Source organism: Acipenser ruthenus, chromosome 3, assembly GCF_902713425.1.
Source record: "Acipenser ruthenus chromosome 3, fAciRut3.2 maternal haplotype, whole genome shotgun sequence".
In the NCBI taxonomy this organism is placed as follows: Eukaryota; Metazoa; Chordata; class Actinopteri; order Acipenseriformes; family Acipenseridae; genus Acipenser; species Acipenser ruthenus.
Window position 1 is genome coordinate 81,306,345 of NC_081191.1, and position 13,694 is coordinate 81,320,038.

The 13,694-nt window shown below is 37.4% G+C and overlaps 1 protein-coding gene across 1 annotated transcript in view; it reads right to left on the reverse strand.

Annotated features, from left to right (window-relative positions):
- Positions 1-13,694, reverse strand: part of LOC117394402 (phosphatidylinositol 3,4,5-trisphosphate-dependent Rac exchanger 2 protein-like) — a 142,899-nt gene that overhangs the window by 47,584 nt on the left and 81,621 nt on the right. The window contains exons 25-31 of the mRNA XM_033992638.3: positions 13,366-13,573; positions 9,846-10,025; positions 9,146-9,240; positions 8,773-8,855; positions 8,091-8,181; positions 4,929-5,057; positions 2,411-2,452 (exon numbers count right to left, since the gene is read on the reverse strand). Coding sequence (XP_033848529.2) covers positions 2,411-2,452; positions 4,929-5,057; positions 8,091-8,181; positions 8,773-8,855; positions 9,146-9,240; positions 9,846-10,025; positions 13,366-13,573 — 828 coding nt within the window. The remainder of the gene's footprint in view (positions 1-2,410; positions 2,453-4,928; positions 5,058-8,090; positions 8,182-8,772; positions 8,856-9,145; positions 9,241-9,845; positions 10,026-13,365; positions 13,574-13,694) is intronic.

Genomic DNA, 13,694 nt, shown 5'->3' on the forward strand with positions numbered 1-13,694 from the left:
AAGCAATGTTTACAGGACAGCACAGGTAATAAAACTTAAGAAAGAAAATCAGAACACAGCTGTATACCAAACATTAAGATTGTATGTACTGTCCCTATGCAGCTGAAGAGGTCAATTTCATGGTCAGAAACACATTTAACGTGAAATCTTCATAGAACCCTAGAAATATGGCGTCATTAAATCAAATGGTTTCTGAGATACAAGGCTTTGACACAGGCAGCAGGAGCTTTGCAAAAAAATGGAGGGAAAGGGCTCATTTTTTTTTATTATGACCTCCATGATAGAACTTGCCCAAAAGAATCACAGAACACATATACAGTATGTACTGAATATGAAGCCAAGATCTCAAACAAATATGACCCCAATATGGCAGCCATCTTAGGTCACAAGTCAAAACGATGGGTGTCGTTAGGTTTTGCCCAAGGAGATTCCAAAGCACTGAAAATATGAAGTTGCCAGCTTAAATAGAAATTTGCTTTGAAAAAAAAAAATTAAACCGAAAAAAAAGTAGGGAGCAGGAAATATGCAGAAAATCAAGTATACAAAAAGAGGACATATAAACATACTCTACAGAGTTTAAACCAACTGTGATTGATCGGTTGGAAAAGGGAGAGAAGCTTTCAGAAACACTGATGGACTCCTGTGATTCAAAACACAAGAAGTGCTCTACAATAATTAAAAGTCTTTAACTGCTTTTGCAAAGAAAGTCTGACTCGTACCAACAGAAAACAAAAGTAGCAGGTAGGCTATGTGTTTTACTTGCAGCCACACATACACATCAGTGTACATTTAAAGATGATTTACTTCTGTAAAGTGTGTGCATAACATGTTAATTGTGTACTTAGTAGGCTTTGGTAAAAAAGAAAATATGCTAAAACATTTAAATTAAAAATAATATTCTATTACTTGCGTATTGTACAGTGTACAATGCAGCAGCATGATTTATTTGGTGTTAATGTAAAAAGCATGCTAGGTATTCATTTGATTTCACTACTGCACTGTATATTGTATAGGCTTACTGTACGTATTTATATTTTTACACAATGTAATGTGTACACAGAGCACAATGTTATTTCAGACACCATGTTATTTTGGACAACCTGTCTCCCGACATGTCCTGTTCAGCGAGGAGCTACTCTACACGCATTTTTTGTGGAAAATTAAAATTTCCATAGAAAGAGATTCCAGTTTTATCCATTCCCACCCACCAGCTCACCATGTGTCCCAGTTTAGCCTCAAAGAATGTATTAGCCTTACATATACAATAGCACTTCATATCTACTTAAAAGCATATTCATTTTAATACAGGTCAAACCCACAGTCTAGTTTGAAAACTGTAACACTTTAGCAACTTTTAAAAAAGTACCAAATAATTAAAAAAAAAAAAAAAAAAAGAAACACAATACGTAAAGCAAACATTGCATAAAATGTCAGTAACCATCAGTTATCTTTATTTGTTCTGTTATTTTATTTTTTACACAGACAGCAGCACTTTCATTAAAATGTAATCCTAGGGAGGGTTGGTCTGGGCATCTCAAATACATCTCCTGTTTATAGTTAAAACTATGGTACATTTACATTTTCTAGGTTACTGGGCTACAATGGTACAGGAGCCAGCTGCATTGTCCCATAAAAAGAGATCAAAGAGTTCTCCCCAGAAGAGTGCCTAGAAAACATTCAGTTTAGTTGATACAGGGACTGCACAGTGCTATCTGGTTGTTGCCTTATCCAGTGGGATATCAGAACCAACACACAACTTCAGTGGCATGTAATTTGTTGCGGCCCCGAAATAGCATCCATAGCGCATTATTTTCCTACTAGTGCAGATGACACTACCTGTCTGTCAATTCGTGCGTATGCAAAACACAGCCGTTATTGCGAGCGTTCCTTTGTTTTTGCATGCAAAATAGGGAATACATAACTAATATATACTAAAAGCAAAAAATGACCTGTTTCTTTTAGGGTTTTCTTCAAAACCAGGATCCCACTTGTCTCCATTGCCCACTGATTAACACATTTCCTGTGCTAAAGCACCTAACAAATGACTAAAGGATCCTCAGTTTTTTTTTTTTTTTTAAAACAGGATTGGCTAAACTGTTGAATAAAGGGTTACAGTTTTATACTTTTTCTAAAGCATGCAGTATGTTCAGGTAAATTAATGAATACTTAATTTTATAGTTTATACACTCTATCTTTCCCTGTCAAACCAAGAAGCTGCCACCAAAATGTATGCTGTGTTCCAAAACGTTCTTTAACAGTCTCTAGGGTGAGATAAATTTGCTGTTTACCAAGATGACAACAGTTTGGATTTGAGAGTATGCAAATTAAGCAGACCATCTGTAAAGAGCACTTCTTCATAGAGACCTAAAACATTATTTTTTAATGGAGATAAGCAGAAGTCTTGACTGACCTGTGTATTCAAGCAGAGCAAGAAGGATGCGTGTCTTCACCTCTGAAATACAAGTTTTAGAAATATTAAGTTTTAGCTTACTTTTCATTTAGTTTTCCTATCCTGCTGAAAACCCTTTTTTTTCAAAGACCAATTCACTATAGCTCTCAAAATGAAAACTCTAGAGGAGACAGATTTTATTAGTGTTAAAAAAGGGGGTCAAAGACAGTAACACTTCCAATATACATCAAAGGTAAAATATATTTGACTTAAGATATGAGTAGGACTTGTTTACAGCACCTCTAAATATTCAAGCTGTAGAATAAAATTCCTGGATTTAATTTACACAGGATGCTTAAAACAAGAGGTGGTACTTTTTAATGTGTTTTTGTTACATAGATTAACATGTTCTCTCAGAAATACCTGTTTCTGTACTGACAAGAGAAAGTATGCCAAGCTGTTTTGTTCCCATCTTTGACTGGACTGGCCCCACTGGAGTTGAGCTGTGTGATAATGATGAGACACGAGCTACCGTAGGCCCCATGGTGGGTCGTTTATGCTAGCTGCCAAGTTTTCCTAAGCCTCCATCAGATGGAGTCAGTACTACTTCAATAAAGAGCAGGAACAACTGCAGCTGTTTCAGTGTTTATCCTGAATGAATTCCAAGAACATACAGTAGGGATGCAAGTCTTATGTTGGATAAGAACCCTCTAGCTCTTAACATTACGTTAGATCTAATACACTGTCCGGTTAACAGTGTTTTTACCCTACTTCAGCATTTTTCTAAAATGAAGATGACTTGTAGTTTTTGCAGGGATAACATTTCAGTATGTGTTAGATATGTTAAGACTCATGCATTGGGCGTGAAACACAATCATTTACATGTTATCATACTCTTGCTTACATGCACACACGCACACACACACAAAACACAACCCTCTATATTACATTAAATGAAAGATCAACAACTGAAATACATAAGTTGCATTTTAAAATACATAAATGCATTATTATATTGCAAGATGTCACAACAGCAGTCATTCTGGCCCTTTGTGGGGTAAATACCAGATTTGTACTTTACAGGGCCCTGCAATGTACAATATTTTAAATACAGTACTGGCACAAATTTTGGAAACAAGAAACTATTTACTGTGGGTGGGGACTTTATTACCCATTTTTCCTCAATCCGACCCTTTACTTACTAAATATCTTGGTATCGCTCATAAGATAATGGTTTTCTCTTTAAAAATATGCAAAATATTTTAATGAACAGGACATCTCATGTTCATGGTACCCCAAAATGTTCTCCTTTTTTATGAAAACAGTCTAACAGGATGGGGAGTTTGTTGCCGGTTAACCTTACTCAAGACTACTTGCTCACTAAATATCTAGGTCTCCCTGAATAGATAATCGTCTCGTCTTTAAAATATGCAAAATATTTTAACAAGCCGTCTGTCCCACAAGTGCAGTGGTACCCCAAATATGGCCAAGGACAACACTACATTGAATATTGTATGTCTTGACAGTCAAAAATCATAAAATAGTGAACAAATGCTAAGCCATTTCATTCAGCATTGGTAGTAAAGAGATCACAGGGTACGACTGAACTTGCGAGATGGATTGCTCATGCAGCACCCCATACTATGCTGCATTTTTTATTATATAAAGTTAAATAAGAATAATTTGATAGAATAACTAATCTTATTGTGAAATAATTTCCATCTGATTTAAATTATCTGAGACAAACCATCTGATACAAACGGCAGTATCTGATACAAAGAAGTTACAGGTGGCTACATAACATCAGAATCAGGGTCTACTATGAATTACATATAATTATTACTTCGAGATAAATGAATGACACATCTGAATACACTAAAGACCAGGTGTAATTGCAGTCTAGTTCTTAGATAAATAACCGTGGTACCAATTAAGTGTACTGAGCCCTCCGTAAATTAACTGGAAATGAATACCCGCTGTAAAGAATATGTATGCAATTAAAATCAACCAAAACAATAAGGGACTTGTAAGAACGTTGCTATTCTAATGAATTAAGAACACTTTTTTTAAGTCTGTAAATTAAACCTTAAGATACCTGCAGGATAATGGCATTTAAACTTAGAACCTGGCTGGATGAGATGATCTGCAAGGTTTTTCAGTTACTTAGGTATAAAAAGGAAACCATGTACACCTTGAACTGGCAGGAGTATATCTTAGTGATAAAAAGGTTGAGACCCAGTGAACTGTTTATACCCCCAGGGGGCAACCCTCTGCTGTACTTCTCATGGATCTGTGGTGTACACTGGCAATTGCCTAATCTGTAATTATCTGAAACCCTCTACAGCTCCTCTGGCCAAAATGTAATTCCAATTACACAACCATAGACCCCAGAAGACTAAAACTACATTTCACAGATATGACATGTTTATTTTGGACTATATACTGAACATCCCACAGGACATGTTACGCACCACTGAAAATGAAATCATTCAGGAATATCGTGTTTCATTTTATTTTTGTTTCTGTTTCTGCGACTGACCTTCCACAAACTTGCCGATGGTCTGTGTTAGATTCTGGACACTGCTGGGAAGGTTCCACGGGTCCTGCTTGATGTGAAGCCGCAGTTTCTTAGTGCAGTTAACCTTGGGCTCCATCTCCTGCTGGAACTCTGTTCCAAAACATCCAGCATTATTGTCAATGAACACCCACAAGAGACTGCATTAGTGTAGTGTAAAGGGATTGTTTTGTAAATTAAAAGGCAATATTCAGATGCCAAGCAACCAGCCATCCAGGTTACTTGAGTTTTTGAAGATCTCTCAAATGCAATTATAATATAGTTTAAAAGTTTAAAGTTGCTACTTCCTGGTACTTAATCACTTCCTGTGAGGTAGTTCAGGTTGCAACCACACCACTGGAGTGAATCTGACCTATTGCACGGGAAGTGATTGGGCAACAGGAACAAACATCTTTCTTTTGTATTACCGGTATATCTTTGCTGAGTAACCACAATACTAACGCAGATTCTTCATTAAAATATCAAAACAAGCATTTCCTTCTAAAAGAGGAGCTAAATGGTTTCTTTTTAAATCACTCGACCATTCATCCTTAACCATGACACACAAGTGACTATGACTGAAGCATATGCACTTAATCACCTAATTAGTGAGACAGTTGATTGGACACTGGATATGGAAAGATTTCAGCTGTTAACTTGCAAGCTTGAATAAAAGCAATAAAGAAAATCACAGAAAAAAACAATATGCCACATCTGTCAAGAGAGCAGCGCCTTTGTGCAATTGGCATGTTGGAGGCTGGACGAGGACAGACTACTGTGGCTCGTCGTCTTGGGTGCTCAGAGCTAGCAATTTCAAACCTGGCGAGACGGTATAACCAGACACACTCTGTCAATGACAGGCCACAAACTGGGAGACCAAGTCACAACACCTGCCCAAGATCGACAGATCATTTTGCAGCATATTCGTGATGTGAATTGTTAATCAGCACAATAAAAAGTCACTGCACTGTCATTTTTCGATCACATCTAGTGAATTTTATCCAAATATAAGTGATACATTTCTTTCGATGCTCAGTATATTTTGAGTAATTTACACTAAATACTGTAGTTCAAGCTCAAGAACAAACTAAGAGGTTATCAGCACAAGAAAAGGGGGTACAGAGATAATGTTGCTTGTGCTAATAAGATGAAAGGAGATTCCAAGTAGTCCTGCCCCCCCATAATAAATCTTGTGTGTTTGGATTTGTTTTTATGGTGTTACTATTTTACAGCACTAGGGGCATACATGTGTTCAGCACTTTTTTTTTTTTTTTTACTCTGAGTTTCATATCAACCAGATGCTTAACAGAAGACTATGCGCATGAAAGAAGATTAAAAGGTACAGAATTGAGACGTCTGGGTACTTTTTCATGGTGCATGCTTTGTGTAATGATAAACCATGCCATGGGCAACTAACTGTTGTCAGTGTTTTATCGGGGAATCCAGGACGCTTCAGTACTTAAGCTTGTAACAGCTTTATCTCCCAGTCTAAAGGCTTCTCACTGCTTTAATTCTCCCTGAAAGGTACACTGCATGCAGGCAACATAATGCAGCGTTATTTCAGGGGATATCACCTGTACATGTTTTACATTTTTTTAAATGAAAAGTCTGGTATTTCATCTTGTAAAATAAAATGGAAAACATACACAGTTAATTCATTAAAATTAATTACTAGACATTTTAAGATTTAGGGCTCAATTAATAAAACCCCTGGTTACTTGAGTGAATAGACTTAGCCATGCACCTTGGCAACAGACACACTTCTTCAGGTAGGGGAGATACTCTGTATTTACAGAAGACAAATGGGAGGGAACCCAGTTTTTGCTCAAAAGAGCTAACTTCCCAATGTTTCTGTATGTTTACACATGCAAAAGTTAAAGAAATATACAACAGCATGGAACACTTCTCAATCCAATCAATTCATATTTGAAAGACATTGCACAAAATGCAATTTTCACCGATATCAAATAAAATACAGCCCATGAATGAATGAATAAAACTACACTGGTGTATACTGTAAATGTTATAGTCATTCTGTTAAACCAGACATTTGACCAAATTACTACATCTTTGTGACAGAAATCCAACGATTCTTGGTTGTAAACCTCCCTCCCGACCTGTGAGGGCGCTAAGCAGCGAGAACAGAGTTCCCTGGATGGAAGGGGGTGGAACTCCGTTGCATTAACGCATTGACCCGGAATGGAAACGACGTGGCAGTCGCAAATCGTTGCTGCACTCGTTCACCAAGGGGTCATGTGTGATGGCATAGAAAGGGGCGGAGAGACGCAATCTGTCCCTTCGCTTTGGTTTAGAATTTGAAACCTGAAAGGACCGTGAGAGACCCTGTGACATAGTCGTACTGTGAGTGTTTTGTTTGTTTGTCCGCAGCTGTCATCGAGGGCCAGCACAAAGCTGGAATAGCACTTCACCACTGTCACTAAATAAACTATCACCTACCACGAGCACTACTGCACGCACCCAGGACTGGTGACCGTGTTGGTATTATTGTGGGGCGGATATCGGTGTTTATTGTTTGGGACTGTAACCCGCTGTTATTTACTCCGTGCAATACACATTGTTGTGTATTGCCGGGGTCTTATTATTTGGTCGCCAGATCTGGATACAATAAAACCTGTTTCCAACTGGTTTATAACTCTGTCTGTTTAATCACGCACTGCATCACTCCTGCACCTGTATCCACTTAACCACTTTGACACAATCTTTTATGCAGTTTGACAAATAACTATATATCACTTGTGATCATTTGGCAAACATATAACTTCTAGTCTTTTTTGTCATTCAGTAAAATCTCTGAATGGATGTAACATATATGACATTTATACTACCTGAGTTCTACAACAACACTAAATATACATCTGTAATGACATAAAGTGAAATGAAAAACATTGTGAAAATATTGCTACTAAGTCAGACCACCTGCATGCACAATGCTAATATCAGTTACTAATACCGTTGTAAACCCTTTGAATGAAGAAAGACAAAAGCACATCATACCTGAAGTTCTACAACTCTGTGACCTTACTAAGGATGAGAAGTCCATTGTCTAAGGCATCTGTAAGCATGCACCCTTGTGACCACACCATATTTCCCTGCTGATTCTAGCTGGCAGCTCCAACTGTTACATACCTTGTAGCCCTCGACCTGGAGTGAAGCATTTGGTCTGCTCAAAGGCCCTTGCAACAGCTGGACCCTTTAGAAGACTTGTGGTTGACTCCACCTATTAGGATCAAAACAAAAACAAGATGAAATGAGTATGAAAATCCCACTTTATGTTACTGTTTTAATATTTTTGTTTAAACAGCAAATCCTTTTAAAATCAATAATCAGAAAAAAGGAGGTCAAGAAGGAACTCGGTAACCCATTGTGATGCTCTGTGGTCTGTGAGCAGGTTGTAGGGCAACAGTTTGGAGATATTCTGCTGTTTACAGCTGTCTTATGCCTTGATTTGTTGAAGCCTGAAGATGTGATTTGTGACATAACATATGTGTGGTATAACAGAAATATGAAGGTTAACTATGTTCTCTACTGGTTAAGCATGTGCAGATAACTTTTTTGGCTTAATTGTAGAGCTTCTGACACCAGAACACCGCAATATTTCAGCCTTTTGTAAAAACAAAAAACTAAAGAAAAATATTTTTAATGCAAAAAATTGCATTCCCAGAACAGCAACAGTTTAAGTCAAGATGATTGCTTTTGTGCGATTCACTTTATTTTCTACAAAACAAGTGAAGAACAATTCCACAAGTTAAACCTTGATAAGTATCAAAACCCCAAGAGTGTATAAATACATAAATAAAAACACACGTACCTGACTAAATAGATGTTCCAGAAAGCCATGTAATTTCTTTTGCTTATCATGAGAAATCCGTACACTAAGGGGCAGCTCATCTCCTGTTGATGGACATTAGTAAAATCAACACAAGTGATTTGAACAGCGACTATGGAATAAGGCCCTATACTCTAGAAAAAGGGTGCTCACTTATTCATAAATCTAATACAAGGCAGCAAAGAAAAAAAAATCTTGATTGAATTTTGCAGGTCGTTGCCCGTTATAAAAAAAAAAAAAAACACCAACATCAACAGGTGGTGTATTATTGGACAACAATATACACGAATCATTAAAAACTTTGACAAACATCCCTTATTAGGACAAAGACCCGTTATCCAAATAACTAACTTACCTGAATCCATCTCATCACTGTGTACGTATGAACTACAATGGCTGCTGCAGATGCTGGTGAAAGAGGCTATTGAGTTCCTGTTACTGTTACAGTCACTGCAGAGAAAACACAACGATGTAAGTATAGAGATTGTCTTTAATGCATGTGTATAGTACAGTATTTAGCATTCGTCCACAGTAAGCTATACAATATACATTCAGCTCTGGGGCACAGTTATTTATTTATTCATTTGTTTCGGCTGATCCATGTGTCACACTGGCATTGATGAAGCAGAAAAAAGTCTAAATTGGTGTAATTTATTGTTCATAATTGTATCATAAGAATAATAAATAAATAAATAAATAAATAAATAAAGAATACAAACTGTTTACAATTTCAATAGTTCAATTCCAATCCAAAATTCATAGTTAATTCCAGTTTTTACAATGTGTGCAGCAATGTAAAGCTTTCAAAAAAATGGTACTGTGCAGGGAAAACTACTTAATAGGCAATTTCACTCATAAGTGCTACATTAACAGGCTTTATTCTCTTATAAGAACATGTGGTACTAATGACAAATTGGAGTAAATAATATACATTTTCCCCACAATGTACTACTCCACAGCAATGGATTTCCAGCTTGTATCATGGCTGTGTTCCAACACACGGTCCTCATTGAAGATGAAGACAGCAGGACTGACGAATGTCACGTCAGGTTTACCTGTACGAATCCCTGTTGCTGATGGTGTCGTGACCAGAGTCCTCCTGCTCGTCGGCAGCTACGTTAAAACAGACGCGTTTGCCATTGCGTTCCCCCCTCTCGTTGTCATTGTCTGTGGTGATGTACGTCTCAGCTGTTTTGCACTCTGAAGCTGGAGGGTGTGTTATTGAAGAGAGAAGGCTGCAATAAAAATATATAAAAAATAAAAATAAACAAACAAACAAACAAATAATAAAGGGTACATTTACAGTACACTTAATCACAAAATCCAGCTCCAAATCAAAGTCGTATTACACTGCCAGCCTGTCCACTTAAGTATTTTATAGCCTGTTTTCTATTTTAGATTTAGAAAAATAGGCCTGAAAAAAATGTAGCCTCTACTGCACAAAAGGAGACAACAAAATTGAATCTGCATTCAGTTTCCCAACTCCTAACCCTGTGCATACCTGACAGATCCCTCTGCACTCTGAAGTGGGAACTGTCCAATAGGTTTTTAATGGAGCACAAATGACTTTAATGATGTGTTCATATATTTAAAACAGATGCCATGCCTTGGTTATATATACACTAGTCAGCTATACAGTTATTACCTCGGGAAACCACTGAACAATGCTGCAGTGCCTCTGGCAGCAATACATCTTAATTATTATTACTAGCAGCAAGTTTACTGGCCTGGAGGACCTAAGCTCCAGTCACAGGCAAAGTGCAATCATCTACACTACTTAAGCAGAAACAGCACTTTCAGGTCCATGCCTAAGCTATTACACAAGGTATATATTCAAATTTATAATAAATGTTGATAATGACTACACTAACGTGTCACATCAGATGTGAACAACCCAAACTGCTTCACTGTTTGTCACCTTTCTTATTATTTTACCTATAAAACCCAAAAGTCGAAATGTCATTGACAAGTGAGCAGCAGCCTTGAGTAGAAACTTCAGTTGGAAACATTTGTCATAGTATGAAACTCATACATTCTTCTTTTCTGCTTGTGCTTGTGAATTGTTATTGACTCTCATTAAATATGAAAGACTATTCGACTAGATATAGCCAAGATACAGCCTTGGCCTGAATAACAGGCCTTGCCACCCAGTTCTGGGCCTCACTCAGTTGTGCAGAATTGTACAGTGATTTTATGATAGGGTCTATGTACTGAAGCCGGAACATTTGTGTATCTAACTTTCTTAAAGTGTTACCCTTGAATTCTGAGTGTTTCTCGGTTCTGGATAATGCATTAACCTACTTAAAAAGAAAGTAAGTGTACAGACATTCCTACAGGCACTATACCCTTTTGGCTGGAGGATATGCATTCCCGGTGGGTCATAATAAAAGTGCTGGGCTCCTGCATTCTCTTTGCCATTCACACAATTACAGATTTTAAACATTAACTAGACAGCACCATATGTTAAGGGAGTCTATCCACTCTGGCAAGATATAATACATATGCATCAGACCCTAAACGCCTTATTTGGTGCCAAGCACAGCTGGTTTGCCAAAGAGGCAGACAGATCAATCCTGATCAGTGTGTGGGTCTGGCATATCCTCAAGTACATGTTCATCTTTACCTTTAGAAATTTAAAAAATAAATAAATAACTAGGCAAGATTACGCTTTCAGCAACATATTGTGATCATCGCTGTGCATGTATAATGCTTTAACATTAAAAGGACCGCTGCTGGTATTCTATAAACATTGGAAAAAACAGCTGAATATCCTCACGATGAACACCTGTATGACCTTGAGACATTATAACTTAAAGGTTAAGCATTTGAAGAACTTTAATTTGGTGCCACATACTTTTTGCTGAGAAAAAAAAAATAGTTTTGACTGAGAGGTACAGAAAATAGTCTTTTTCATTCGAGAAGGAAGTAGAATCACATGCTCTCGTTATTAAATACAAATCAGAATGTATTGATCCTTAAGAAGTTACAATTATTGTGGGAAGAACTACTTTGCATGCTAAAAATGAGTTGCTGAAAATGTGGCATTAGGGTCAAAAAAGGAACTCAACTGGCAATGGAGTGTTCTACCAAAAACAAAATAAATTCAACTTTGTAAATCCAGGAAGACTAAAGACCTCACAGGATGCATATCTGAACTGAAATGTTATTGCTAAAGTTGCAGTACAGCTACATTTTTTATGAATGAAATTTATATATATATATATATATATATATATATATATATATATATAGCAGTATTATAATCAATAAATAACATTACCAAAATGTAGCCTGAAAAATCTACCACACCTCTCATACAAATGTGTTTGTTTGTTACTGTGCTATGAACTTTGACAACAATTACGCCTCTATTTTTTCACATGCCGCATGTGAAATATTAAATTTGCCTTCTGACTACATTTAATTTTTGTTTTTACTTTATATATATATATATATATATATATATATAACAGAAAATGTTATCAACTTTGATATCTAGAATCAAAGATCAGACAGGCAAAGGGTATGATTCATTATGTACTATGCCCTGTATTTCACTCCTCACTACCTTGTAAAGCGCTTTGTGATGGTGGTCCACTATGAAAGGCGCTATATAAAATAGACAGATAGATAGATTATTATTATTGTGCATGTCTGATTGACTGTAAATCTTTTGTAGGTAAACAATGGGCACACAATCAGCGCCTCGCACCATGCGAAAGCCTGGTACCGTTTCTATTCCTGCCCTTCCTGTGTGGAACTTTAAAGCAGGCCCTTTAAAGTACCCAGCTTCCTGTTTAGTGGTAATGTGCCCAAAACAATGAAGGTTTTTACTACATACTAGAAAGCCAAATGCGTTGCAAGGAAACAAGAATGCAGTTCAAACAGGTGGAGAAGCAGTGGCTTACTGAACCAATCATGTACATCGAAATCTAAGTGCTTTAAAAAAGCTGTTGCAATTTCAACAGTGTAATTTAATAAGGTGTAGTATCAAAAGCAGCAAGAACGTGAAATGTATTCGGAGTTACTGCACCACATGTGGTTATATGGGGGATCCCACAGGTCTGAGGCTGTCATGGAGCCCCCTATACCAACTTGTGCTTTCCATGTTGCCCTGGGGCTACACACCAAGTTTCACTGTCTTATCATGAATACGTTTTATACTACATATTTCTTAACAACTGAAGCACACAATTCATTTATAATACATTTTAAACTAAAAACACTAAAGCCACTTCTTTGTCTGAAAGTAACAAACTCCTTTAGTCTCCTCCACTCCGCCTCCCTTGCAGCGTCAGTCTGACTTCGACTGTGGGTGGCGAGATCCTGGGCCAAAACTGTCTAAATCACGCCCCCATTCAGTCTAAGCTGTCAATTGTTCCCCACATTCAGTCCACAATACATATGCGAGTGTTACCTCACCCATTGGATCATCAGATGCCTGAATTTAACTTTATAGCACCACTAGCACTGTTATGCCTCTGTGGATAATCATATGGCTATACCAGTGCTATCATTTGTACAAATCCAATGAGCCTTTTAATCCACCGGTTTTAATATTGGGTTGGCACTTACTCATCAATCTGACAGGCGTAACTCTCCATTTCCTTCACCATAGTCTGCAATTTGCTGAGCAGCCTCTGGTAGGCATCCAGTGTCTCCAGGTCTTCCTCCCTCAAGAGGAATCGCAGGCCGTGACCATCCGGCCGCCCCAGGCTGTGACCCGAAGGGGCTGCCATGGTGGTTATGGTGTGCTGAACGTACACCATGGGGTTCAGTTTGCCTATGGAATAACCAAAACAAAATTACTTTACACATGCTTATCAGTTTGCCATCAATCAGCACTAAAGTGGAATTAGAATATGGCTAGAACAACCGGGATAAAGTTTTTACAGTCGCATATC